The following is a 23,819-nucleotide window of genomic DNA, read 5'->3' as shown; positions in this document are numbered from 1 at the left end:
TTGAATTTCAAATAAAAATATTTTAAAAACAAGATATTGGCAGGGGTGTGGATAGAAGGGGAGGGGAACTACAAGCTGCCGGAGAACCAGAAGATGATGAAGCCAATACCTAGGATGAATCTGGAAAGAAATTAAGTATTTTAAGAAGTAGAGGTGAAAAGAGAGTTCATGAGGAAGAAGTCAGTACTTAAACAGAATCTGGAATGAAATTAAATATTTTAAGAGTTACAAGTGAGAAAGGAGTGGATGTGAGGCTGGATGAAGAAATCGGTACTTAAGTTGAAGTTGGAAGAAATTGAAGTATTTTAAGAGGTAGAAATGAAAAGACAGTGCATGAGGGGTTGGATGGTCAGGGTACAGAGATGGAAATGTAAAGGATGGATGTTTGTCTGGACCACAGAGCATTTGGAGAGGTGGAGTGAATACCAGGTGATAAGTAAAGGGCTTTAAATACTCAAGGAGTTGGTCTTTGATCCTAGAGGTAATAGAGAACCACTGTAGTTTACTGAACAGGAGTGGAAGATAGATAGCTCAACTTTACCAGTCCCACAAAATAGAAAATGAGTTCAGAAAGGGAAGGCATGCCCATGGGGATGACTACTGCTCCAGTCTTCAATGTGGTATAGTGCCAAAAGGTCTGGATTTGGACTGAGAGGACCTCAGTTCAAATCCTGCCTCTGATGGTCACTTACCTATGTGATATTGTTTAATCCCACCTCCAGTGGATTATAGCACTCAGACCAGCTTTTCATTTTACCCATCATTCATCCACCTCTTTGAGTGTGTGTCATGACTGGGTTGCCCCTACATTTGGAGGCCAGAGGACTGTACCATCAGAGCTGGATGAAAGTGAATCCTGTTTCTGTCCCTACTCCTCATGGGCCTTGGACTTGGTGACATCAGTTGGTTGGCTAGATGACTTTCAAGGCACCTGCCAGGTCTAGATGTATGACCTGTATCAAGTCAAGTCCAAGTGCACTTATTTAAGCACTTTCTATTGCCCCACACTGAGCTTAGTACTGAGAATACAAATGCAAGATGGATCCTACTGGCAAGGAATAAGGGGCATGGGAAAGCAAGCCGGAGTCAGGAGTGCATCCTGAAGAGGAATGAAGACATAGACAGTCTGGGCAACTTTCTTGAAATGAAGGTTTTGGGAGGAGCCAACCGATCACAAAAAGTAGCCATAAGAACAGAAGGTATTCCCAATGTGAGACATCATTCAGGGGTAAGGTGCCATATTAACATGTATCTGGGAAAGGAAGTAGAGCAGTAGAGGGCCCAGGTTCTCATCTCTTTCTCTTTTCCCTCCCTCAGGCTTCCCATGGGAAAGAAGACATTTTGCACCACCAGATTATCTTAAATGACTCTCCCCAGGTTGTCTATCAGGAGAGTTGCTATCCCTACAACATGCCACCCATCTGCCATTACTATTTGGATGCTCCCTACTGTGTCTCCCTCTCCTAGGTGTGGAGAGGCAAGAAGGATGTGCATGTAAGACTGCCCACTACAGTCAACCTGAGTAAGGGTAGGGAAATGGGGCTCTTCCTCAGGCTGAAAATTTTAGAGTGTATTGGTTGTATTATTTCCTGAATGATGTTTTTTCCCCCTCCTTGACCTAACCCAAGTTGGCATCATTCTGGGATCTCTTGCCCCGCCTTCCACTGTTTAGAAATATTATTTCATGGTTTCCTTTACCCTCACTGAGGTAACATCCAAGATGAACCCACAACTCCCCCCTCCAAATACACATACACATCCCCATGATTGCTACTTGTGTCAGGTAACCATAATTCTAAATCCAGGCTGCTACATGCTTCTTAATTCGTTCCTTTCCCCTTCTGTACCATCTCCATCAGACTTCCTGTCCTTAGGTCTGTTTTCCTCTCTGTCCTCTTACCCAAGGTCATATTCTTTTTCCATCCTGCCTCTTCCTGTTAAGTTGCCTCAGCCATGATCTAAGCTGAGCCTCAGAAGATTAATCTGGAATTTTATGAAAGGTGAATCAGAAAGGAGATAAGAGGAGAGGAATAATCAGCAGGCTGCTGAAGTGGCCCAGAATTCCAGAAGGGAGAGTGGGAAGGGGTTCTCAGTGAGATCACTGGTCTGGGAATCAGCTTGTCTGGGCTCATTCTCTTATCCTAACCTGTTTGGGACATTACACAAGTCACTCCATAAGTGGAAAGCTTAAAGAGACCATACCTCTGATAGTCATAGAACAAGAGCTAGAGGGTACATAAGAGGGCCCCATTTTACAGAGAGGAAACTGAGGCCCAGGCATTTCACATGACTTGCTCATTGTCAAAGGCTGCCTCTAAAACTTTCTCCAACCTCATCTCCATTTCCTAGCTTCTCTGAATTGTTTCAAGTCCACCTACAATCCAACCATCTAGAGGAAGTCTTTCTCAACCCCTTCTCAATGGAAGTGCCTTCCCCTTGTTAATTATGTCAAATTTATCCATTCTAATGCTTGTGTGTACATAGTCATTTTCATGTTGTCTCCCCATTAGACTATAAGTCCCTCGAGGTGTAGGGTCCTTTGCCTTCTCTGAGGTTGGCAAAGTGCCCGGGAAACTCTCCTTTTGTTCCTTCCTAGTCGGTGCTATGGGTATATAATAAAGCAGATCAACCAGAAGTGGTGAAGAGAAAGGTGCCCAGTCTAAATCACCTGCCACCAGTCATGGCCCTGGTCTACTCAGAAGCCCATCGTGTCTTGGTTGCTTACTGTGGTGACTTGGTTCTGCGGATCTTTGGGGATCATAGCTCTGACTTCAAGGAGTGCTGCGTGGTCCCTTGCCACTTCTCCATCAGCTGCCTGGCCTATCATCAGAGGACAGAGTTGCTGCTATCAGGTATCCCTGGGGCTGTAGTCACTTGGGTCATTGAGCCAGGAGGTAAAGGTCTCCATATCCTGCAGGTGCTGAACATGTCTGGCAGCGAGCTGGTACAGGGGATTAGCCTGGATGGACCCCTGAATTCCCTTTTGGCCATGTGTGAGAGCTTTTTGCGCATTCTTGTCTGGCGGGATCATATGCACCTGGCGGAGGAGCAAACCTTCTCATCGCCTACCAGTGGTCACTCCTTAACCTGTTGCTGCTCCTGCTCATCTGAGGATTACCTCTTTGCGGGTAATAAGGTCGGGCAGATCCAGATCTGGAAGCTGAATCAGAATATGGAACAGAAGCCCTTCATCAGCTTCCAGGCCCATTCAGGCCCTGTGGTGCTGGTCCACTCCCAAGCCAAAATCCACACCCTGCTGACTGCTGGGGCTGAAGGCATACTGAAGGAGTGGCACCTGACATCAGGCAATCTGTTGCGTCAGTTCAGGATCTGCAAGGACAAACTGTATTCTCTGCAGTTCATCGATGACAGCACTTTCTTTTGCCACTCCCAGTACAGCTTCTTCTTGTACCATATGTCTTGTTTCTACCAGTTATTTAACAACTGTGGTACTAGCCTCCGCGGCTTGAATCGTATCCATTGTGGAAGCAACCGGACCCTCATCTTCTGCCATGCTGAGGACAGCCTCTTTCGCTTCCTGTGTCCCATAACTGGCAACCTCTTGTTCCTCACCTGGCCTTTTCCAGCCCTGGACAAAGCTGGCTCCTCAGCCTATGATCCTGAAAATAAGGAGCTGTTTGTGACCATGGGCAATGCCAATGTGATCATCTTTGATACCACCAAGTGCCCATCTATGCCCAAATACATCCTTCAAGTTGGCACTACCCTTGAAGATCAAATACGATGTCTGGCCTATGGCAAGCCTTCCCTGGGCCAAGGCATTGAAGGAATGATCTACTGTGGGCACAAAAGTGGCCTTGTGAGCTTGTTGTCCTCACACAACTTTGTTCATGCTAGGAAACGCTTGCATTCTGGACCTGTCCTGATCATCTCCACCCTGACTGGATCACCTACCAACTCCAAGGAGAATACCTTGTTTTGTTCTTATGGCATGGATCACTACATACACCTGTCAGAGGTCATCTTTGAGGGCAATAAGGTGAACCTTCATGCTTTCACCAGCATCTTAACCAACTGCCACCTCCACCACCTGGTCCTGCTGCCCAAATCTGTGGGTGCCATCACTGATGACAATCGCTTTCGACTTTGGAAGTATCCTGACTTCTTAGTCTCCTCTGAAATGAGTCAGAAATCATCTTTCCAAGAGACTGAGCGCCTGCACAAGCAACCAATTGTCTCTTTTGACATCTCCCTGACCCTGGGGATCTTCGTTACAGGGGACAGTGATGGCGCTGTAGTAATCTGGGACATGCAAGGCAACTCCTTGGCCAGATTAAACTCCAGCATGCGATTTGGCCCAGTTTGCTTTGCCAATGAGCAGGGAGATCTGCTTGTCACTTTCAACAGTTGTATCTACCTGGTGTCCTGCACAAAACTGCTCCCTCAATCCTTGCTCAACCAATTGGCTGCTCTGAAACTTGAGGATGAAGTGAAACAAGTTCCCATTCCATTCTTACCCAGCTTCTTCTTGTCCTTTAGCAGCATTTTTGTGCCTCGTTATGTCTCCCTTGAAAACGGAAAACAGAAACTCCAGAGTGTGGATGCCCTGGCCAACCAGCGGACCATTGTCTTTGACCACACAGTCCCTCACATGGTAGAAGAGGTCCATGGTCAAATAATCCTGAAGAGCAAATATGAGAAGGAACAAAAATTTGTTTTCTCATTTGATCCAATTCTAGAGGAAAAGGCTCCCCTGACCATGAACTCCCATGAACAACAGTTAATGCTCAGGAATACTCTCCGCCTTTTCCAGTTTTTAACACATTAATTTGGCCAAGGACAGAAGTGGATCATTGCCCCTGATAGCTATATCCCTTACTCAATGGTGAGGGCCCTCCTCTGGCCTGAAGGTAGCCCAGTCTTCCTTCAGTTCCCACCCAAGAGTACGCTGCAAGACCTAAGGTATGACAAGGACAAGCTTAGTTGCTTTGCTGCAGAGGTTTGATCTTAGGAAGGATCAGACCAGTGCCCGAGGTCCTAAGGACATGCTTCTGAACCTCATGGACCGAAATAGCCAGATGTTTGACTTGTCAGCCTGCAGCACCATTGGGATCCTGCTTCAAACCATGGCCAAGGTTGAACTTGAGAAATACAGGCACTTCATCAACATCTTGGTGCAGATTTTTGCTAACTACAATGTGATATCAAAACTGCGCTTGGAAACTGTTGGGCAGCTCCTGGATGATACAGCCCACTTCAAGGCCAAAATCCATAAGAATGCCTGGGAGGGCCTGGAGCGGCTTGGCATCATCAGCCATCTCTTTGCTATCCCTCTGATCCGTGGGTTGCTGGATGGGGATGGGAGTGTGCACAGAAATGCCTGGGAGCTCACAGTGACTCTTACTGGCATCCAGAATAAGGCCTCCTTATTGGAGATGGTCAGGAACCAGGAAACCTTCCGCTTAATGCAGTAAGTGATGGAGGGTCTTGTAGCTTACATTCTTCTGAGCTCCTCTTCTCCTTGTATCTGAGCCTTTCCTTACCTCCATGCAGAGAATAACAGTCCCAGAACTTGCTGAGATTTTGTCTTTTATGCTCTTCCCACGGGAAAACCAGTGAGGTAGGGGAGAAAGAAGTCAGAGGAGTTGGGTTCTAATCTCACCTCTGATAGGAGAGACCATGGGCAAGGTACTTTACTTCACTGTGCTCTGGTTATATATATATATATATATATATATATATATATATATATATATATATATATATATATATATATATAAATATATATAATTTAAAAATGCATGGAATTGGACAAAAAGGGTTCTTCTGTGATCACTAGGATTGATCCCTAAAATGTCCCTTGAGGGAGTGTCCAGCCTCTCCCTTCTTCAGTCCATCGTTAGACTCTTTCCTTCCCCTTTCTATCTGCCCTGGTCCTCATGCCATTCTTGCCAATGCCTCTCTCCTTCCTGGGCTCCTCTCCTTATCCCTAGGGCTTGATCAAGGCCCAGAATACTCTGCCAGTCCTGGGGGACTCTTCCCTCACTTCACTCTAGTGCATCGTTTCCTTCATCTTGTTCTTCCCAGACAGGAGAAGATTGGTGAGGAGTCCTTGGACAAGATACTGGGGATGCGGTTCCATGACTTTCTGAACCTAAAAGAGGTGGTGGAGCACCAGCTCAATGATGACCTGACCCCTTCTCCCCACATTAGCAAGACTGTTTCCTTTTTACTGCCCCAATCAGTAGTCATTCAGCACCCAGCCTTCATGGGTATCCAGAATATTTCTGATTCTCAAATTGACAGAAGCCAACAGAAACAGAAGGAACTTGACAGAAGGGGAGGTACAGAATCCTGACAGGTCATTTCCTGGTGTTGAAAGGGGGAGAGTCATCCAGGAAAGGGGAGGAACTTCCCACAGAAAAGGGAGATGCCAAGGAAGGGTCATCATCAAAAGCTCTTGACTCTACTGATCACGTTCTTCTACTGTAAACTCAGATTCCTCATCTGTAGAATAAGAGGTTGACCTATAGTTAACCACATATTCGAACCAGAAGCAACTTGACAGAGCCTTATAAACAACATGGGGCAACCAGAAGAGCTAGATCTGAAAACAGGCTAGTGGGACTTGAGTCTCAACTATGTCACTCACTACCTCTTTGACATTAGGGTAAACTGTATCAGTTGTCTGGGTCTCATGTCATGTAGTCAGTGGCACAAAGTGCTTTTATCACACCCTGAAGGTGGGGTCAAAGACATGTGGTGCATTCCAACTACTCAGTGATGATAGAGCCACATTGACGATAGGACAAGATCCTGGAGAGATAGGCTGAATGCTTTCAAAATATTCTTAACAGATTGTCATTAATCAATGCAGAAACCAATGACTGTTTACCTTAAGTTGAAGTCAATCCAGCCATTGCTGAAACTCCAACTGAAAAAGAGGTTTTGAATGCCATTTGACTCCTTTATTGTAACACAGCACCTGGTTCTGTGGTTCTATTGCAACTGAGATCTACAAGTTAGGAGGTCCATTGCTCATACAAAAACTTAATGAAATTGTCTAGGTTATATGGCAAAAAGAGATTATCTGTCAGTAATTCAAGGATGTCTCCATCATCCATCTCTATAAGGGTAAAGGGAATAGATTGCTCTGTGTAAACATATGAGTTATTCTCTTTTAGTCATTGCTGGTAAGATTCTTTCTAGAATCCTACTCAAAAAACAAATTCTTCACCTGGAAGATGGTCACCTACCTGAGGGCCAGACTTTAGAAGAGGTTGAGGAGCAGTTGATATTTGCTCCCTGACAACTCCAAAAAAAATGCCAAGAGAAAAATCGAGGTCTCTATACAATATTTGTAGATCTGACCAAGGCCTTTGGTTCCATCAAAGTCTGGTTGCCCAGAGAAGTCGATCAGTATTGTATATCAATTTCATGATGACATGCTTGCCCAGGTTCTGGATAGTGAAGATGCTCTCATGATTATCCAGTCACCAATGGAGTGAAACAAGACTGTCTCCTTATTACCATGCTTTTTAGCATGATGTTATCGTCACTAAATGCCTTCACTGAAGATGAGTAGGGCATCAAGGATCACCTACTGCATTTACGTGCCAAGTTATACTACAAGCCAAGACCAAAGTGGAGGGGATTTGGTGCATGATCTTCTGTTTGCAGATGATTGTGCGCTCAATATAACCTCTGAAACTGAGATTCAACGAAAAACCAAGGTACTCCAGCAACCAGCACCACACCATATGTGGAACCATTGATTATAGCATATGAAGAAGTTTTGAATACTGTGAAAAAGCTCAGTTTCCCTGGCAATGTCCTTTCCAGGGAGGTATACATTGATAATGAGGTTGACACATGCATTGCCAGAGCTAACTCAGTATTTGGGAGACTCCAAAAGTAAGTGCAGGAGAGAAGAGCTATTACACGGATTCCTAAACTGAAGGTCCACAGAGCCATTATGTTGACTTGATTGTTGTATACCTGTGAAACCTGGAGAGTCTACTGGCACCATGCTGAGAATCTAAGTCACTTCCATTTCAATTATCTTAGGAAAACTCTGAAGATCACCTGGCAGAAGATAACAGACACTGAGATACTTTCTCAAATTAAACTATTTAGCATTTCAATATTAGTTCAGAGAGCGCAACTAGGATGGGCTGGTCATATTGTTCAAATGCTATCAAAAAGTGGCCGCTAGGTGGTGCAGTGGATAGAGCACTGGCCCTGGAATCAGGAGTGCCTGAGTTGAAATGGGACCTCGGACAATTAATGATTACCTAGCTGTGTGACCTTGAGCAAGCCACTTAACCCCATTTGCCTTGCAAAAACTTAAAAAAAAAGTTATCAAAAAGAATTTATTGTAAATGAATTTATTGTTTATCATTGTATGTAACTGGAAAACAAATAACAAATCTATAAAATGAAATATATATATACATACATATAAAATTAAAAAAGAATTGATTGTGCAGGGAGACATCAGCACAGGACCATTCAGGATGGTGTGCCCTCATCAGATAGGGTACTGTGCTGTATGAGTAAGATGCAATTGAAGCAGTTCAAAGGCAACATGAAAGATATAAGTTTAAGTAGCCACCCCAGGTGTTTACATGGAAAATTTCTACCAGACCTGCTGTGAAAATTCTGAGCTCATATCAGTCTGAACTTACAAAGTCAGAGAATTTCCTTTTAATCTGCATAAAAAACAAAGAACAAGAATCAATATAGGATAGATGCCTGGGGTCTCGAGTCAGCAAGAGCTGAGTTCAACTCCAACCAGAAACAGAAGGAACTCCACAGAAGGGTAGGTACAGAGCTGGTACAGAGAATGCCTATGGCTCATTCCCTGAAAGGGGGAGAGGCATCCAGGGAAGACTTCCCATGAGAGCAGAGAGAAAGAGGAGGTACTTCCTACAGAAAAGAGAAGCCAAGAAAGGATCATCCCCACAACAAAAACTCTTGATTCTACTGATCACCTTCTCCTACTGTAAACTCAGTTTCCTTATCTGTAGGATGAGAGGTTGGAATTTTGACTACAGGCTAGTACCAGCATTGACTTGACTGAATCAAGTCACTTGTAAAGTTGCTTATAAAAGCAACATAGGGCAACCAGAAGAAATAGATCTGGAGACAGCATACTGGGGCTTGCGTCTCAGCTCTACTATCCACTGCCTCTTTGACATTAGGGTAAGCCATATCAGTTGTCTGGGCCTCATGTCATGTAGCCAGTGGCACAATGGATAGATACCTAGACCTAAATGAGCAAGACCTGACTTAAAGTCCAGGTTCATGTATTAATAGCTGTGATTTTAGGCAAGTCAGTTCTGTTTGCCTCAGTTTTCTCACCCATATAATAACACCTCGCTCCTGGGGTGTTTGTGAGGATCAAATGAAATAATATTTGTAAAGCAATGAGCAGAATGTCTGATCACATCCATGTGATCTGGGTCAAAAAACCTTTCCTCATTCAAGTCTCAGTTTCCTCTTTTTTAAGAAGAGGGGATTGGACTAGATCACATGGTTCTTTCAAAGTATATCCCTAAACTGAGCGTTTCTATCTTTCCCTTTAAACCTAATTTTCCTTTGGAATGCACTATTTCTGTTGGGGGTCCAAACATTCATAAAATCATAGCCTTGGAGCTGGAAGGTACCTGAGAAGACATCATGCCCAACCCCCTCATTTTAGAGATCAGGCAACTAAGTAATAGTTATTGCGAGTGACTTGCCCAGGGTCAGTTAAGAAATGTCTAAACTGGGGTGGCTAGGTCGTGCAGTGGATAATGCACCTGCCCTGGAGTCAGGAGTACCTGGGCTCAAATCCAGCCTCAGACACTTAATAATTACCTAGCTGTGTGGCCTTTGGAAAGCCACGTAACCCCATTTGCCTTGCAAAAAAAAAAAAACCTAAAAAAATGTCTAAACTTATATTTAAACTCAGGATGATGAGCCCTCCTGACTCTAGGGGCAGTGTGGTATGTGCAACAGTGGCCCCATAGAAAAGATCCTAATGCAGGGTCAGGGATAAAGGGAAATATGTGAATGTCTGAGCAGCTGCCAACAGTGGATCTTCCCTGTCCATTCCACCTGTCACAAAATAGGGCAGTGGTACTTGGCAAACTTGTAGGAGAGCAAGCAGAAAGAAGCAACACAGTTATGAATCAGAACAGAAAGAGAGAAGGAACAGGCACCACAGTGGCCATCACTACAAAAGACATCCCATTTCACTGAATGATAACAGTTATCAGTCCATTTCTAATCCTGCTGCCCACAGATTTGATGACCTGATGAAATCATTTGCCCAGGTTCACACAGACAGTAGGTATCAGTGGCAAGATTTCAAACCACATCTTCCTAATACCTAATTCCTACTCCTAATGCCAACTTGCTCTAGGCTAACTTTCATAGGCAAAAGAAATCTGTCAGTCAGAAGCTCTTGGACTATGCTAAATATTAGGATTAGCAGAAAGACAGTCCCTACGCTTGGGGTTGGAACTAGGTTTAGACATTTCTTAACTGACCATAGGCAAGTCACTTGCAATCTCTGTTACTTAGTTGCCTTATCTCTAAAATGAGGGGGTTGAACTTGATATCATCTCAGGTACCTTCCCTGCTCCAAATCTATGATTTTATGAATTTAATAGGGGAAGACAACACAGAAGAGGGAAAGGGAGTGGAGTGTGATCTGAAGTGCTGCCTGCAGAGGAGTTGAGGAGGAGATCTATACATCTAGTGAAAACCATTCTTTGCCCATGACAGATTCACTGGGCTCACAGCAAATCATTGTGGAAATGAGAAATGTGGATTGCACTCTAACCAATGACTTCAGGCTCCAGTCCAATGATACTGTTCAGGACTCAGAAAGAGTTATGAACTCTGGGATAATCAAGATCAACCTGCCATCCAGCTACCTCAATGAAAAATCTGATGTCTGATTCAAGAGTCAACCCCTTAGGTCACAAGTCTCCATAGTCTTGTTTTAATCCCAAGAAGTCCCATCAGAAAGATAACACAATGGAAGCAAATACTGTTCATTCATTCAGTCATATATGACTCTTCATTATCTCATTGAACATAGCATACCTTCTGTCTTCCACTATCTCCCAATGTCTGGGAAAGGAATGAAATAGAAGACATTTTTCCTATAGAGTAAAGGAAATTCAGTTACCTGACAGCTTCAGAATCCAACTGAAACACAATCAAGTGTCTTTAAGCTACAACAAACAAAATAAAAGTGACCAAAATTCTCAAAACAAAAGAAATGTGATGAAATCTCCAACTATGGAACTTTGTAGCTGCAACACCCATGGAGAATCAACTACCCAATGACAAGATCCATACCATCGATCCAACAGAGACAATGGGATATTAATCCTCCTGTATTCATCCATTGGACAAGTCCAGTTGCTGAACTGTGGTTCTAGTGTAGCCATTTGAACAAAGATACTGGATATATCTTGCTAGTCAACCAAGAATTTGGGAGTATCAAAGGAAATGTTTGGGAGCAGCATTTGATGAATTGGATGCATGTATTTTTGGCTGTTTCCTTTCTAATTTAAGTCTACTTTTTTTTTCTTATAGCAATAGAGGTTATGTTATACATCCCACTTGTTCTGAAAGGGAAATGCAATGGAGGCAGCTCAAGAACATTACTGCGAGTAGTTTTGAACCTGAAACTAAGAAGAATCTCAAAGAATCTTTGAGAGCCCTATCAGACAAATATCATTTAGTCTTGGTAGGATAAAATCCACTTACTTTGGAAGGATATACTGTATTCAAAAGAACAATAGTATTGGCTATTAAGAAGATGGACTCCACTTAGGAAAACCAGGAACCACATGAAAGAAGCATAGAGGAGAGCACTGGGCTGAAGATCATTAGAAACAAAATCAATATTGTCCAGGAATTATATTATGGAAACCAGCCCAGAAAGAGGAAATTGATGAATTATTTGAAAAGTATTATGAATCTGAATCCAAAATAAAATCAATAATGAGGGACTTATCCAGGCTTCCTCTGCTGGAACTCTTATCAGAAGTAAAGCAGCTTAGATCTTTTGGGTGTGCTTTGATTACAGCTTCATCCTTCAAAGAGTTGAGGAATCAGTGAAGGGGAAATTCTATTGTGGCACTAATTCTTACCACCAACAAGGGGAAAAGTATTTAATAATGTGAAAATAATAACAATGTTTAGGGATGAGAGGGGCATCAGCATCTTCTCCCACTGAACACCATTGACCAAAGAGTCAAATGAAGGGTGGAGCAGATAAGAAAAAGAAACACAGAAAGCCCTCCAAACCCTTTCTGAAGGTATTTCCAGTTCCAGTTCTTAAACTACAACCAAAAACAGAAATATGTTCTGCAATGACTTCAAATGTACAGTTGAAATCTTATTGTTTCCCTTCTCAATGGGTGGAGGAAAAATTTAAAACTCAAAGTATTTTTAGAATAAATGTTAACAAGATAAAGGAAAAAGAAGAAAGGATGAAAAATCAAAGAGAAGAGGGAAGGAAGGAAGGAAGGAAGGAAGGAGAAAGAAAGAAAGAGAAAAAAGAAAGAAAGAAAGAAAGAAAGAAAGAAAGAAGAAGGAAAGAAAGAAAAGAAAAAAAAAGAAAGAAGAAAGAAAAGAAAAAGGAAGGAAGGAAGGAAAGAAAGAAAGAAGAAGGAAGGAAAGAAAGAAAGAAAGAAAAGAAAAGAAAAGAAAAGAAAAGAAAAAGAAGAAAAGAAAAGAAAGAGAAAGAAAGAAGAAAGAGGGAACCCCAAAAACACCTGACAAATTAAGTATGGTCCTGCTTGACAGCTCTCCTTCTTTTCCACAGCTCAGTCCAACCTTTGCTCCTCAGATGCATGCTAGTAATTTTTGAAAGGAAAATCCTTAAGAGACATTACTAAGTGTTCCATCTTATAGAATACACTTGGAGGCTTCTATCATTTCACTCTCTGAAATAGCTTTTAAAGACTTTTCACACTTAGTCTAAATCAGGGGTTCTTAACTTCTCTGTGGTTTGGTATCTTGTGACAGTGTGGAAGAGCCTGTGCAGACTTCTCAGAATAATTTTTTTAATCTAAATTAAATAATTAATATATACTGATTATTGATATAATACTCTAAAATCATAACTACAATGCATAGGATTAGAAAAGAAACCAATTATATTGAATTATAGTTACCAAAACATTGACTTTCTCCCCAAACTTTGTCCACCTATCTCATCAGTCCAGGATCTTTCCACAGAAATGTATGGTGTCTTGAATTGCCTTTGTCAGGTCCTTCATACTCTTTGACAGCAGTTGAATGACCTCTGGACATCCCATTTGCTTTTCCCTTCCATTTTATTCAATTCCACATTATTAATCCCCTACCACATGCAAGATACTGGGCTAGATTTGGTTCATCCAAAGAAATAGTCCTCTCAATAGAGAGGATATGGATAAGGCAGCAGGGAGATGGAAGAGTGTGAAGGGTGAATCTTTATTGCTTTTAAGAGGTAATTGTCATTCCAATCCACACAAAGGAGACAGCCTATTCACAGGTTCAAGTAGGGAAGACTGAGGCTAATTGAAATTGGGAAATAGCCTGGGGACCTGTTTGGCAATCACAAGAAGATAAACCCAGGGTTAGAATTCCAGAACTGAAAGAGTTAAGTTCACCAGGGCATGTCTCTGATTCAGATGCTAGGAAGAAGAAAGTGAAGCCTAGAAAAGTGGAATTAGCCATAGGATGGACACAGGAGAGATAAAGAAAAAGAAATTGTGACATGACAGAATTAACTTGTCTTGTCCAACTCTTTGCAATTCTATTTGGAATTTTCTTGACAAAGAGATGGAAGTAGTTTGCTATTTCCTTCTCCAGTTCATTTTACAGATGAGGAAACTGAGGCAAGCAGGGTTAAGTGAGGTACTCAGGGGACACACTACTAGCAATTGTCTGAAACTGCATTTGAACTCAGAAGATTAGTTTTTCTTGTTCCAGGCCAAGTTCCACTCTGAACTATGGCACCACCTGGTGAACAGAATTGATTAGGCTGGACAAAGAAGGGAGGAGTCCAGGATGACTCCATTACATTTCCAAACCAGTTGGACTGGGATTAAGGACTAGGCATCAGTTTCCCTTGAAATACTTGTACTTGAAATAGAGGCCAGAGATGGGCTGTATCTTTGACCCTCTCTTTGGACTTTTAGGGGTTCTGGTCAGCTTACCCTAGATTCAGAGACAGGTTCTCTCATTCCTCACATCATGTTGTATGTGTTTTCCTACAGCAAGATTCAAATTTTTTGATTCCCTCAAGAAGCTCAGAGGTAAAAGACAAGATATTGAAAAGCACAAACTATCTCCTCTCCATGAAATGGCCAAGTTGGAAGGTGCTGAGAAAGAAAGAAAGAAAGGGGATGTCAGTCTCCATACAGTCTCGTCGGCCCCACAAATTCAACAGAGCGAATCCAGGATGGGGAGACAGGAGGTACAAAAGTTGACACCAGTGGATTATAGGGACCAAGAAGCCCTGAATAATTTTGCTGATGTGAGCCTGAAGTTCCTGAGAAATATCCAAATCAAGAAGACCACAAAGGAAACCAAGGGGATACCCCAGAAGTGGGTCAAGGGATCTAAAAAGAAGAAGCATAAAGCTGGGAAGAATGTGGAGGAGGAGGAAGAGGAAGAAGAATTTGAAAGGGAGGGGCAAGTATTGGAGAAGGGCAAGAAGAAGAAGAAGAAGTATAGGAAGGTGCCTGAGAGGAAGGTTGGCTTTGATAGGCAGAGAAAAGAGGAAACTTGGAGGGATGACATCTTCCAACTAGTGAACATGAGAATGTCAGGTTCCCAAAAAGACTTACCTGAGAATCTGGGTCAAGAGATAGTGACCGTGGCCAAGGAGAAGCTGGATAAATTGTCCCCGAGCTGGGAGCTATTCCAGGCCATCTGTCCTTTGCTACCATCTTCTCAGGGGGAAGAGAAGGAAGGGGAAGTTAAGGAGAAGGAAGAGAAAGAGGAGGAAGAGGCTGAAATTGAGTCAGAGAAGTTGAAAATTCAGACGGTAAGAAAAAAGAAAGTGTTTTCTTCAAATATTGACCACCTTAGCTTACAAGAGGATAAAATCAAGAAGCAAGAATGGATAATATCCCAGAAAAAGAAGAGACTGGCCAAGAAGGAGAAGAAACTGGGCAAGGAAGAAAATGACCTGGCCAAGACAAAGGAAGAACTAGCCTGGAGGGAAAAAGAACTAGCCAAGAAAGAGAGAAATTTGGCCATGTTAAAGGCGAAACTGGCCAGAGTAGAGAAAACGAAAGAGATAAAAGAAGATGAGTCTGAGGATTCAGAGGATAAAGTCATGTCATCCTTGAGGCTTTTCCAGGATACTCTGTTTGAGTACAAGAATAAATTGCAGCTGGCTCGGGAGGAAGCAGTGAGGGCTAGGGAAGCAAGGAGGCTGGCCAGGGATTTGGCAAAGAAGGCTTCCAAAGATCTTATCTCTGAGGAGGACCAGCTCCTTGTCTATCAGAAGAGAGAGCTGACTAGGGAGAAGAAGGCTACTGAAATGGACAGGATGTTACCAGACCTACAGGAAAGATTAGAAAGGCATAAGGAAAGGAAGCCTCAAGAGGAAACAGAACATCTAGAGAAGAGACCCTTGGAAGAGGGACTGGAAATGAGTATAGCAAAAGAACTGCATAAGAAGGGGTCACTGTCTGAGAAAGGGCTACCTGAAGAGGGTGAGAAGAGACTGCCGAAGGAGAGGCTTCCAGAAGAGAAACCATATAAATCAGGACTGTCTGACGAGAATCTGCCCAAGGAGAGACTGCCTGGAGAGAAACTACCTAAGGAAAAGCTCCCCAAGGAGAAACTGCCTAAGGAGAAGTTGCCTAAAGAAGGCCTGCCTGAGGAGAAACTGGCTAAGGAGAAGCCTCTGAAGGGGGGGCTGCCGAAGGAGAAACCACAAAAGGGAGGTCTACCTAAGGAGAAATCATCTAAGGAAGAGCTGCCTGAGGAGAAGCAAGCTGAGGAGGGGCTACCTAAGGAGAAACCTCTTAAGGAGATGCTGCCTAAAGACAAGTCTCTTAAGGAGGTACTGTCTGAAGAGAAGCCTATTAAGGAGGTTCTGCTTAAGGAGGAGATATCTAAGGAGAAGTCTTGGAAGGTGGGGCTGCCTAAGGAGAAGCCATCTAAGGAGGGACTACCTAAGGAGAAGCTTCCTAAGAAGTCACTAAAGGAGGGGCTGCCTGAGGAGAAGCCTACTAAGGATGAGAAGCTTCTTAAGGAGAGATCTAAGGGGAAGCTGCCTAAGGAGAAGACAGCTAAGGAGGTGCTACTTAAGGAGAAGCTGAAGGAAAAGACATCTCAGGAGGAACTGCCTAAGGAGAAGCCATCTAAGGAGGGGCTGCTTAAGGAGGAGTTCCCTGAGGAAGGGCTGCTTAAGAAGAAGCCTCCTAAGGAGAGGTTGGCAAAAGAAAAACTGCCTAAAGATAGGCTTACTGAGGAGAGGCTGCCTGAAGAGAAGCCATCTAAGGAGAAGTTATCTAAAGAGGAAGCTTTTGAGGAGAAGGTATCTGAAGAGGAACCATCTGATAAGAGACCACCTAAAGAGAGTTCATTTAGGGACAGGTCATTTAAGGAGAGACTGCTTAAGGAGAGGCCACTTAAGGGGAAGCCATCTAAGGAGAGGTCATCTAAGGAGAGGCTGTCTAAGGAGGGGACATTTGAGGAGGGGGAGTCTGAAGAGGAAATATCTGAGGAAGGGATATCTGAAGAGGCACCATCTGAGGAGAGACCATCTAAGGAGAGGCTTCCAAAAAAGAGACCACATAAAGAGGGACCATCTAAGGAGAGGCCATCTAAGGTGACATTGCCTAAGAAGAAACTATCTAAGGAGGTGATGTTTGAGGAGGAGGTGTCTGAAGAGGAACCATATAAGGAAGAGATATTTGAAGAGGCACTATCTGAAGACAGCACATCTAAAGAGAGACTGCCTAAGAAGAGACCACCTAAGGTTAGACGGTCTAAGGAAAGGGCACCTAAAGAGAGGGAATATAAAGTGGAGCCATCTAAGGAAGGGGTGCCTGAAGAGGAACTATTTGAGGAAGAGTCTTCTGAAGAGGCACCATCTGAGGAGAGGCCATTGAAGGAGAGGCCATCTAGGAAGAGATTGCCTAAGAAGCCATTTAAGGTGGTGAAAATTGAGGAGGAGGTGTCTAAAGAGGTCCCATATATGGAAGGGACAGCTAGAGAAGCAACATCTGAGGAGAGGCTGTCTAAGGAGAAGCTTCCTAAAGTGAGTGAATACAAGGAGGGAACACTTAAGGAGGGGGTGTCTGAAGAGGAATCATTTGAGGAAGAGCCTTCTGAAGAGGAACCTTCTCAGGAGAGGCCATCTAAGAGGAGGTCACCTAAGGAGAGGCCATCTAAGGAAGTGATGTTTAAAGAGGGGGTATCTGAAGAGGAACTATCGAAGCAAGAGCCATCTGAAAAGGGACCATCTGAGGAGAGGTTACTTAAAGTGAAGTCATATAAGGAGAGGCCAGCTAAGATGAGGTTGCCTAAGGAGAGGCCACCTAAAATGAGGCCATCTAAGGAAGTGATGTTTGAGGAGGGGGTGTCTGAAGAGCAACCATCTGAGGAAGGGCCATGTGAAGAGAGACCATCTGATGAGAGGCCATCTAAGAAGAGGCCACCTAAGGAAAGGCCTTCTAAGGAAGTGACAATTGAGGATGAAATGTCTGAAGAGGGACCATCCGAGGAGAGGGTGCCAAAGGAGACGCCATCCAAGGAGGTGACATTTGATGAGGAGATATTTGAAGAAGGACTATCTGAGGAAGGGCCATCTGTAAAGGAATCATTTGAGAGATCATCAAAGAAGAAGCCATCTGAGAGACTCTCTAAAGAGGTGATATTTGAGGAGAAGGTATCTGAAGAGAGACCATCTGAGGAGAGGCTGCCTAAAGAGAGGCCATCTAAAGAAAGACCACCTAAGAAGAAGCCCACTAAGGAGAGGCCATTTAAGACTACACTGCTTAAGAAGAAGCCATCTAAGCAGGTATCTTTTGAGAAAGAGTCATCTGAAGAGGGTCCCTCTGAGGAGAGATCATCTAAAGAGAGGCTGCCTAAGAAGAGGCCATCGAAGGAAGTTATGTTTGAGGAGGAGGTGACTGAAGAGGTACCATCTGGGGAAGAGCTATCTAAAAGGGGACCATCTGAGAAGAGGCCATCTAAAGAGAAACTTTTTGAGGTGAAGCCACTTAAGAAGAAGCCATCTAAGCAGGTGATGTTTGAGGAGAAGAAGTCTGAAGAGGGAACATCTGAGAAGAGACCATCCAAGGAGAGACTGCCCAAGGAAAACCCATCTGAGGAGAGACCATCTCAAGAGAGGATGCCTAAGGAGAGGGCATCTAAGATGGTACCATCCGAGGAGGAAGTGTCTGAAGAGAGATCATCTGAGGAGAGGCCAAATATGGAGAGGCCACCTAAGGAAAGGCCTTATAGGGAAGTGACAATTGAGGATGAAATGTCTGAAGAGAGACCATCTGAGGAGAGGCCAAATATGGAGAGGCCACCGAAGAAGAGACCAACTAAAGAAGTCATGCTTGAGGAGGAGGTGTCTGAAGAGGGACCATCTGAGGAAAGGCCATCTGAAGAGAGACCATCTGATGAGAGGCCATCTAAAAAGAGGCCACCTAAGGAAAGGCCTTATAAGGAAGTGACAATTAAGGATGAAATGTCTGAAGAGAGACCATCTGAGGAGAGGCCAAATATGGAGAGGCCACCAAAGAAGAGACCAACTAAAGAAGTCATGTTTGAGGAGGAGGTGTCTGAAGAGGGACCATCTGAAAAAGGATCATCTTTGGAGAGGCTGCTTAAGGAGAAGCCACTGAAGAAGAGACCAACTAAGGAGATGACCTTTGAAGAAGAAGTGTCAGAAGAGGGACCATCTGAGGAAGGACCATCTGAAAAGGAACCATCTGAGGAAAGGTCCTCTATGGAGAGGATAGCTAAGAAAAGGCTACCTAAGAAGAGATCAACTAAGGAGATGATGTTGGAGGAGGAGGTGTCTAAAGAGGGATCATCTGAGGAGAGGCCATCTAGGGAGAGGCTACCCAAGGAAAAGCCAACTAAGGAAAGGATGCCTAAGGAGAGTCCACCTAAGAAGAGGCTAACTAAGGAGATGATGTTTGAAGAGGAGGTGTCTAAAGAGGGACCATCTGATGAGAGGCTTTCTAGGGAGAGGCTACCCAAGGAAAAGCCTACTAAGGAGAGGATGCCTAAGGAGAGTCCACCTAAGAAGAGGCCAACTAAGGAGATGATGTTTGAAGAGGAGGTGTCTAAAGAGGGACCATCTGATGAGAGGCTTTCTAGGGAGAGGCTACCCAAGGAAAAGCCTACTAAGGAGAGGATGCCTAAGGAGAGGCCATCTAAGGAGAAGATGCCTATGGAAAAGCCACCCAAGAAGAGACCTACTAAAGAGGTGATGTTTGAGGAGGAAGTGCCTAAAGAGAGATCATCTGAGGAGAGGCCATCTAGGGAAAAGTTGCCTCAGAAGAGGCCAACTGAGGAGGAGGTGTCTAAAGAGGAACCATATGATGAGAGACTTTCTAGGGAGAGGCTACCCAAGGAAAAGCTGACTAAGGAGAGGATGCCTAAGGAGAAACCATCTAAGGAGAAGATGCCTATGGAAAAGCCACCCAAGAAGAGACCTACTAAAGAGGTGAGGTCTGAAGAAGGATCATCTGAGGAAAGGCCATCTAAGGAGAGTCCATCTAAAGAATGGCCATCTAAGGAGAGAGCATCTAAGGAGAGGCCATCTAAGGAGAGAGCACCTAGGGAGAGGCCACCTGAGAAGAAGCTATCTAAGGAGGTGACATCTGAGGAAGAGTTATCTTCTGAAGAACCATCTCAGAAGAGGCTACCTAAGAGGAGGTCACATAAGGAGAAGCCACATAAGAAGAGACCATTAAAAGAGATAACATATGAGGAGGAGGTGTCTGAAGAGGGACCATCTGGGAAAGAGTTCTCTGAAGCAAGACCATCTGGGGAAAACTTATCTGAAAAGGGATCTGAGGAGATATTGCCTAAGGAGAGGCCACCTAAGAAAAGACCATTTAAGGAGAGATCACATAAGAGAACACTTAAGGAGGTGACATCAGAGAAGTTATTTGAAGGGGGAACATCTGAGGAAGGACTATTCAAAGAACGACTATCTGAAGAGAGACTACCTATACAGAGACCACCTGAACAGAGGCAGTTTGTGAAGGGGTCATCTGATGAGTGGCCATCTAAGGAGGAGATGTATGACAAGAAGATGCTCCTGGAGCAAGAACACATGCTGGTAGAGAAAATGTTGAATATGCTTCAGAAGCAGGGAGAGCTGTTACCTGACCAGAGACGATCAACAAGGGAGAAAATGGTTAATTCCATGGTGAAGGAATTTAAATTCCCTAGGAGAGCTATCCAGTTGTTGCTAAAAGATAAGGAGCTCATGGCAGAAAAGGCAGAGGTAATCAAGGAGAAGAAGGAGCAACTCCAGAAGAAGAGGTTGTTGTTGCAGAAGGAGATAGAGCTGAGCCAAGGCAAAGAGTTCATGAGGGAAGAGAACTTTCTTTTTCACAAAATGACACTCAGGGCAAAGAGGAAAAGACTAGATAAGGAAGAGAAAGAAGTGGCCATGGAGGAAAAGGAGCTCTTTATAGAGGGGATTTTGCTGAGGGAAAGAAAGAAGAAGATTCAAGAGGAGAAGAAAATAGAGAGAGAAAAGAGGCAACTCCAAAGGACTGGAAGAGTAGAACCTTCTTTCATGGGGGAAGTGAGTGAATCCTCCAAGGAGAGAGAGAAGCTGTCCATCTTGGAAGAAAGTGAACTTGTTGAGCATGAAGAATTGAGTGAGGGGTCCAAATGGAAAAAGCCAAAGGAACCTGAGGTGGGTGGTGAACAGAGGAGAAATCTCTGGGAGGAGAGGAAGAAGCTTCAGGAGGAGAGTAAATTGTCCAGGGAATTGAGAGCTATGATGGAAGATAAGAACTATGAGAAAAGGGCAGCCATGAGGCAGGAGCTCAGGCAAAGGAGGAGGCAGCTGCAGAAAGAAAGAGGATTACTGGAGGATGAAAAAGAGTTGGCTAAGGAAAAGAGCAAGAAAATGGAGGAAGAGGCTTTTCTGACAGAGGAAGAGATGAGTAGAGTTTCTGAAGTTCCAGAGAAACTCCTGAAAGAGAATGAAGTGGCCCTAAGAGAGGAGCATCTGGCTTATCATGGGGAAAGACTGGCTGACATAGATAGAAGACTGGTCAAGGAAGATACCAAGTTGTCCCAGTTGGAGATGTCAATCTATTCCAGGGAGTTGAAAATTGCCATGAAGGAACAGAAGTTGACTGTGAAGGAGAGAGCCAAATTGTATAAAGAGGCTGAGATGACCAAGGAGGAGAAAGAGGAGATTCAGGAGCTGAAGAGCTTGAAGTGGCTTCAAATGAAGCTTCAAAAACTTAAGAAGGAAGAGCAGGGAACCAGCATATTCCAGGAACCTGGCTTGGACAAAGTGCCAGAGGCAATGGAAGAAGGAGAGGAGGGAGAGGAGAAGGAACAGAAGGAGGAAGAAGAGAAAGACATATCTCAAATCACTGAAATAACTGTGGAAAAGAGGCCAATCATCTCAAAGGAAGGAATTTTGGGGACACTTAAAGGCAGGACAGTTGAAAAGAAATACATGGGGTTTGAAACTGTGAAGTCAGCCTTTTTCCCCCTGGTGGGGGAAGAAGATAAGTACCAGGAAACCATGAAGAAACTTAAAGATATAATTCCCAATTCAAGGGAAGTCACCAGTTTAAAGGCAACTATCCAGAAGAAAGTCTCTCTAGATCATTTTGAGGATAAGCTTTTGAAGCCTGCAGAAGCAGTGAATCTGGAAGAGAAGGTCACAGGTCAAATAAAGGAAGAAAAGGAGTCCCCCCTGAAGTTTCACCAGCTCAAAAAACTCAAAGTCCCCTTTGATGTACCCAAAAAAGAGAAGAAAAAGAGAGAGGACAAGGAAAAGTGGTTTCAACTGCTGCAGCAGATCATGCTGGGAATACCCTTAAAGGCAGCTGACCTCAGTCTTGCTGATGATACCCTGGACCTTAGTGAGATTGATCGGGAGTGGCTGAAAGTCACCCTGCAGAATTTCCAGGACCAGAAGCAACTTTCCCCAAATACCTTCCAACACTTGGTCCAACTGCTAGCTAAGGCTCTTTCAGAGTCACAAAGAGAATGGCTGCACTTGGCAGCCCTGAAAGCCATCACTTCACCCCAGAGAAGGCTGCCTGACACTGGGCCCCAACTCTCCCAGGCTGAGAAGAAGAAAATCACCATAGGCCCAGGGCGTTTGAAAGTCATCCCTCCCATCAAGAGAGAGGAGAGTAAGCATCTGCTCAAAACCAAAACTGAGTCAGTGTCAGTGGTGTCCATCCCTGCCACTGTTCCAGCTACCATCCCCACCACTAGCCTACTCACTCCTTTGGCTACCAGGATCTCTACTACCCCTTCCACCACTATGAAAGGCTCAGAACCTATAGCCCTCCAGAACTGGGAAAAGCAATTTTCAATGATGTTGAAGGACAAGGGCGTGTCAGCTTTGTCATCCTTGAGAGATATGCCCCAGAGTGCTTCTGACAATGTGCAAAAGTTACCTTTGATACAGCAACTGAAAAGGGACATACGGACTTGGAAAAGAAAGATCAGTTCCCTGCAGAGGGATTTGGGGAAGCGCGCCAAGAAATGCCCTGCTGTTCTTCCACAGGATATGCTTCCATGGGAAACTTTTGTGGCCCTATACCATGTCTTAGTCCGTCTGCAAGAGCGCTGTAAGCAAGACCATTCCTCCTGGGAGGATCAGTTCAACCAGATCCTGGACCTATACCATCTCAGGCACACCAGGATTCATACACTGCTAAATGAACTCTTGCAGAAACCAGAGCAACCACCACTGGACATAGTCTATAAGAAGGCGCTCAAAGCTAAACATGAGGTACCTGGGGAACGCATCCTATGCCATTTACATTGCAGACCCTGCCAAGCCTCAGATCAATCCAAATTCAAAATGGTCCTGCCCCTGCCTGGGCGGAACCAAGTACACACATTTTTACCAGGAGGCAATTCACAATATGGGATCATGGAAATGACCTGGAAGAGTTTGGACCAGTCTGACCCCATGCATGCTGACAGGCTGCCCCACATCCCAGACCCGAACCGTACCTTCAAACACTGACCCTTTTCCCTCCAGGTGCTCGTGGAAGAATCCTGCCTCCAAGCTTCTCAGTGTTGCCAGTGGAGAGGTGTGGTCCAAGAAGTGTCCTTCCCTTCCTTGCCTTTTTCAACCCAAATAAAAAGTAATTTCTTACTTTCAGTAGAAACAGTGGCATATCCTTCTCTCATTACATTAAATGAAGCCTTTAGGGGGGATATGCAGGTCTCCTGGGCTTCTGGGTTCTGCCCAGGGTGGTTTCTACCTTCTTTCTCTATTCCCTTTAATGCCATACCAATATAAGCTTTTCTTACTGCATACTTGAAAAACAAAGCAATTGCATATACCATTTCCTTTTTTGTATGAGTAGAAGCTATCTATGTATCGCTCAGAATATGTGGGAGGAAATATAATATAATGAATAGAGAGCTGGCTGCAGTGTCCAAGAACCTGAATCGAAGTCTTTCTACATGCCCAAACAAATTCTCTGAGATGACATTAAGCTGCATGGTACAAGCCAGCCAAATTCCATTATTAGAGTTTCTCCATCAAGTCATTTATGCTAGTAAAATCACAACTCCAAAAAGAGAGACATCTTCCAAACATCTCCATGGTCAGAGTGTCTTAAGACCTAAGCTACCCATCACCTGTG

The 23,819-nt window shown here is 44.0% G+C and overlaps 2 protein-coding genes across 4 annotated transcripts in view; both read left to right on the top strand.

Moving 5' to 3' along the window:
- LOC141514904 (WD repeat-containing protein 87-like) overlaps positions 1-23,819 on the top strand; it is a 42,222-nt gene that overhangs the window by 7,602 nt on the left and 10,801 nt on the right. For 2 of the 3 annotated variants that reach the window (XM_074226075.1, XM_074226074.1), the window contains exons 2-3: positions 1,318-1,494; positions 2,597-4,805. In XM_074226075.1, the coding sequence (XP_074082176.1) occupies positions 2,681-4,789 (2,109 nt within the window). In that variant the 5' untranslated portion in view covers positions 1,318-1,494; positions 2,597-2,680 and the 3' untranslated portion in view covers positions 4,790-4,805. Of the gene's footprint in view, positions 1-1,317; positions 1,495-2,596; positions 4,806-23,819 lie in introns of those variants that run through there. The other variant, XR_012476142.1, reaches the window with a different exon arrangement.
- LOC141514902 (uncharacterized) lies at positions 12,762-23,323 on the top strand. The gene has a single exon (XM_074226072.1). It carries the CDS (start codon positions 14,219-14,221, stop codon positions 23,189-23,191), a length of 8,973 nt encoding a protein of 2,990 aa, XP_074082173.1. The 5' UTR covers positions 12,762-14,218; the 3' UTR covers positions 23,192-23,323.

The sequence above is a fragment of the Macrotis lagotis genome, chromosome 2 (assembly GCF_037893015.1).
Source record: "Macrotis lagotis isolate mMagLag1 chromosome 2, bilby.v1.9.chrom.fasta, whole genome shotgun sequence".
NCBI classification, from domain to species: domain Eukaryota; kingdom Metazoa; phylum Chordata; class Mammalia; order Peramelemorphia; family Peramelidae; genus Macrotis; species Macrotis lagotis.
Note: the sequence above shows the minus strand (reverse complement) of the source record. Positions and strands in the feature narration are given on the sequence as shown.

What these genes read in the sequence shown, in the direction of transcription:
- LOC141514902 (XM_074226072.1), top strand. Translation starts at nt 14,219, where the DNA reads ATGTGTTTTCCTACAGCAAGATTCAAATTTTTTGATTCCCTCAAGAAG.